Genomic DNA, 5101 nt, shown 5'->3' on the forward strand with positions numbered 1-5101 from the left:
TGGATGAGGCTAAAACTAGGTGAAAAAAAAGTGTCAGAAATTTTTTCCTTGATTTGACACGTTTAGCTAAGCTCTTTAGAGGGAAAAGTGCCATAAAAATCCAACTAATATTTGCCCCCAAAAAGGGTTGTTGGGTATAAGTCATCTTGCACTTCTTTCTCTTTAAAAATTGTGGTTTGTGATTCGGCAGTATGATTAACAAAAAGATCTTATTATTTTAGAACTCAATGAGAGCGACAGTCGAACTCTATGAAGACAGAAAAGAGGGCTACCCCGCTGTTAAAACCCTCGTTACTTTGGGTAAAGAAGACTTATCCATTAAGGTAACTGTTTTATGTGCATGTATACTTTAATTATCAGTTGTGATTTAATAGTATCTAGACATTGAAAAATCACAGGGAAGAAAATTGACATTTATTGAGTGTCCTATTTGTAAGTTCTGTGCTAGATCCTTGGCTTAAGTTACCTTATTTAAACTTCGTTAGAACCTTGTTATTCATGGAGTCGAACAAGACCTCAACACCAAGCCTGTTGGATCCTACTGTACCATTCGGCCACCTTTGCTTTACACTGTTCACAAAGGAACCATATGTCACTGGGGGATTCAAAGTCCTTGTACATTTTAGAGTAATCTGCTATGTACTTTATTTAATGAACCCATTGCCTCCTACTAAGTATAGATCAACTTCTTTGTTTTGATTGTTAACATTTTGTACATTGCAGATCAGTGACCTAGGCGGTGGTGTCCCACTTCGAAAAATAGATCGTCTTTTTAACTACATGTATTCGACTGCTCCTAGACCCAGCCTGGAGCCTACCAGAGCTGCCCCTTTGGTAAGCATCTCAAACTGCTGCTGAAGGAAAGATCGTAAACACGGGAAGGGGCTCAGAGGGAGCTGCCTCTCTCCCCAGGTTGTCACATTAGTGTAGTTGATTTAGAATGTTGCGGTTTGGAGGAGGGGGAATTTTTTGCTTTGGCTACTTTCTTTGTGAATCCTTTGTACTTCTATCTCCTCTCTGATTTATCTCTAAGAAACACTCCGAGCTGAGTGCCTCACTCCCAAATACAGAGAAAAAGTACCTCATCTTGGTAAGACTGCTACTGGAGCACCATTTTCCACTTTGTGCTACCCTTGGAAGGGGTGGAAGTTACCAGTGGGTGAGCAAAGGGACAGTACTGAATGCATAGCTGCCGCTTGGTCCTGCACACTCTGGCGTGCATACCACAGAGGCGCGAATCATCTAGTGCCTTGGAATCTCCACTGTCAAATTTGTTTATATAATTAAAATGTTAAATTATGAAAACACTAAATTTTTATATTAAATAACATTATCATGAAACATATAGGTGGTGTATGCGTTTTCAGAGCCCTTTCTGTCTCACTCTGGAAATAACCTTCAGCCCTATTAAGGCAGTGAGAAAAGCCTCTGGTTACCATGGTAGCATTTAGATCCTGGTAGGGCCACACTTGCTTCCCCTGCTGAGTGTTTCTAATTGACAAACAACAATTGAACCCTTTGTCATTAAACACAGCAACATATCTATCAGTCTGCAAAATGGTTCAGGGTATAAATTAAGTTTCATTTTAAAGTCCTACCTGACTGATAAGCACATAAGATTATATTTTATTTGTATGAATAAAATCAAACACTTTGCATCCTTTATTTGAGACAGAGTTTGTTAACTCAGCATGTTGGAAACAGGAAATCATTTATATAGGATTCGAGAAAATTCATGAAAGATCACGTTTGAGAGGCATTGCCTTGACTAGGCTCTGAAATGCACTTAAATACACATCAAAAGGAAAAAAGGCAGCACAAACAAATCTAGCACCTTCCCCAGTTGTTTAAAAGAAATATAGATTGTCTCTTCCAGGTCTTAAAATAGTATCTGGAGGAACTGGGGACTTGTAAGAGACTTTTAAAAATTATGCACGCACACTCCCATTGTATAGACGAGGAAATGAGGAAATGACCTTGCCCAAAGTCATTGAACTAATTAACTGCAGAGCTGGTGCTACCCATGTCTGTGTTCTTTCCAGTGTACTATGTGGCCTTTCCTTTTGAAGAAATGCTTCTGCTAGTGGCTCTCCCAGTTAAGAAACTGGCCTGTAATCCTAGCACTTTGGGAGGCCAAGGCGGGTGCATCACTTGAGGTCAGGAGTTCGAGACCAGCCTGGCCAACATGGTGAAACCCGGTCTCTAATAAAAATACACGAAAATAGTCAGGAGCAGTGGCACACGCTTGTAATCCCAGCTACTCAGGAGGCTGAGGCACAAGAATTGCTTGAACCTGGGAGGTGGAGGTTGCAGTGAGCCAAGATTATGCCACTGCACTCCAACCTGGGCGACAGAGCGAGACTCTGCCTCAAAAAAAAAAAAAAAAAGAAAAAGAAACTGTCCTCAGCTTTAAAGTGGGCACATGGATATGTACTACTAGAAAACATAATTTCCTCATTGAGCAACTTGCACTTTTACACCTCTGTGCCTTTACACGTGCATTTTTGTTGTGAGAATATCCACCCAGCGAACTCCTGCGGATGCTTTGACCCTCTGGGAAACCTTTCCTGAACCTCAGCAAATCCGAGGTCCAGACCCCTCCTCTGCACTCTGGGAGTCTGGGCTTACACTCACATCTGCATTGGCCTCGGAGCTCTCGCCTGTTCTGTGTCGGACCTGAGGGCAGGCTCTGGGCCTTGCTTGAGCATAGAAGGCAGATTTCCTCACATCTCTTCCTAGAGTGAGCTAGTTTCTTTGCTGTGGTTACCTGAGTCACTACTATAGATATCTCATCTTCACTACTGGCCATATTCAGCAAGTCCTAAAGCCCTCAAATAATGGAGTATGTTCTTTTACCCTCTGCCCTTTCAGTTAGGAGCTACCCTGAGAGAAGGTATCAAGGAGAGATGTTAGAAAAGGGGAGAAATCCATGTAACTTCTTAAAATTGCTGCTTCCAGTAGCTGGAGTACCAGCTTCGATTTATTTAGTTTTACTGTGGTAAGCACTGTGCCAAGATTTGATACTTGTTATATTATTTAATCCTTATAGCAGCTCTGAGGTCAGTTTTTTTAATCATATATTCAGATGAAAAAAACGGTCTCAAAGAGGTTGAGCAAACTGCTCAGAGTCACACAGAAAGTGGATTTCAACTTGGGTCTATCTGAGTCTAAGGCCCATGTGACTCTATGCACATGGTCCCCTGCCCTCCTTCCTTAACCTTGTTCATAGATTTAACCAGAAGTGAGGAAGCTTGGTGTTACAATATCTCCTTCCACACCCTGCCCCACTGCCACCGCAAATGGTATCACATTTAGTTTCGGTTCGTATTGTTCTTGTCCATACCCGAGACCTTTTTTTTTTCTCCCTGAACACCTGTTATTGACAGAGTTCCATGACACAGAGATATAGTAGGGTAGGTACTGAAAATTTTTTTAATCTCTAAAAATATCTGAACTATAATATACCAAAATATTCTCACATTCCCAGAACCTTAGAAGTTGCCTCTCAGAAAATTGTTTTCCTTTCCGTGTTCTCGTCTTGTTACTGGTAGATTTGCACTTAGCACTGCGCTATTGATTTTCACTTCCAAGAGCAGGGAAATCTGATCATGGGACATTGAAATGATGTGGTTTAGTTTTGTCATCAGGTCACATTCCCCTTGATTTGGAATGTGCTTTTTTTTTTTTTTTCTTTTGTGGAGATGGAGTCTCCCTCTGTCGCCCAGGCTGGAGTGCAGTGGCGCCATCTCAGCTCACTGCAACCTCCACCTCCCGGGTTCAAGCGATTCTCCTACCTCAGCCTCCTGAGTAGCTGGGACTACAGTCTCCCACCACCTCGCACAGCTAATTTTTGTAGTAGAGACGGGGTTTCGCCATGTTGGCCAGGCTGGTCACGAATTCCTGACCTCAAGTGATCCACCTGCCTCAGCCTCCCAAAGTGCTGGGATTACAGGTGTGAGCCACTGTGCCCAGCCTTGGAATGTGCTTTTTAAAAATGATAAAACTTTGCTTTTAAATGCTAAAAAAGTATTAGTCAAAATTAGAATATTTTATTATTATCCAAACATATAAGACATGTTTTGCAGGGTGAAAATAAAGAAGTTGTTTGCCATAGAAAAGGATATACATCATTGTAAAGGTTGAGTCAGTAATTTCTTTGATTTAAATCTGAATCAAGAATTTATTTTAACCTTCTCTGAATGGTCATCATATAAAATGTGTTAGCATTTGTGCCTGTCTCACTGTATTAATTTTCTTTTCTCAATAGGCTGGATTTGGTTATGGTTTGCCAATTTCCCGTCTGTATGCTAGATATTTTCAAGGAGATCTGAAACTGTATTCCATGGAAGGAGTGGGTACTGATGCTGTCATTTATTTGAAGGTACTGCATTTTATTTGTTAGTATGAGGCATCTTTGCTTTTTAAAGCTTTAATTTCTAATCACTGATCGAGAACAGCGATCGTCTCTTAGATTCATCTCGGATTTACTTCACTTACCCATGAAAACCATGTTGTGCCTCACCCTTGATTCTATGCTCAGGTATAACAAAATATGAAACGTGGAGGTATAGAAATTAAAATACTGATTTTGGCCAGGCACGGTGGCACATGCCTGTAATCCCAGCACTTTGGGAGGCTGGGGTGGGCGGATCACCTGAGGTCAGTAGTTCGAGACCAGCCTGACCAACATGGTGAAACCCCATGTCTACTAAAAATACAAAAAATTAGCTGGTGTGGTGGTGCATGCCTGTAGTCCCAGCTACTCAGGAGGCTGAGGCAGGAGAGTCACTTGAACCCGGGAGGCAGAGGTTGCAGTGAGCTAAGATGGTGCCACTGTACTCTAGTCTGGGCGATAGAATGAGACTCCATCTCAAAAGAGAAAAAAAAAATTAAAATGCCGATTTTTAAAACCGTAATTTTTTTTTTAATTTTTTTTTTTTATTATACTTTAAGTTCTAGGGTACATGTGCATAGCATGTAGGTTTGTTACATATGTATACCTGTGCCATGTTGGTGTGCTGCACCCATCAACTCGTCAGCACCCATCAATTCATCATTTATATCAGGTATAACTCCCAATGCAATCCCTCCCCCCTCCCCC

General features: G+C 41.4%; 1 protein-coding gene across 1 annotated transcript in view; it reads left to right on the forward strand.

Annotated features, from left to right (window-relative positions):
* Positions 1–5101, forward strand: part of PDK3 (pyruvate dehydrogenase kinase 3) — a 78985-nt gene that overhangs the window by 65430 nt on the left and 8454 nt on the right. Inside the window, exons 7-9 of the mRNA XM_017865001.1 lie at positions 222–323; positions 724–834; positions 4268–4381. Of these exons, the coding sequence (XP_017720490.1) occupies positions 222–323; positions 724–834; positions 4268–4381 (327 nt within the window). The remainder of the gene's footprint in view (positions 1–221; positions 324–723; positions 835–4267; positions 4382–5101) is intronic.

Source organism: Rhinopithecus bieti, unplaced genomic scaffold (assembly GCF_001698545.2).
Source record: "Rhinopithecus bieti isolate Rb0 unplaced genomic scaffold, ASM169854v2 scaffold_79622, whole genome shotgun sequence".
Taxonomy (NCBI): Eukaryota; Metazoa; Chordata; class Mammalia; order Primates; family Cercopithecidae; genus Rhinopithecus; species Rhinopithecus bieti.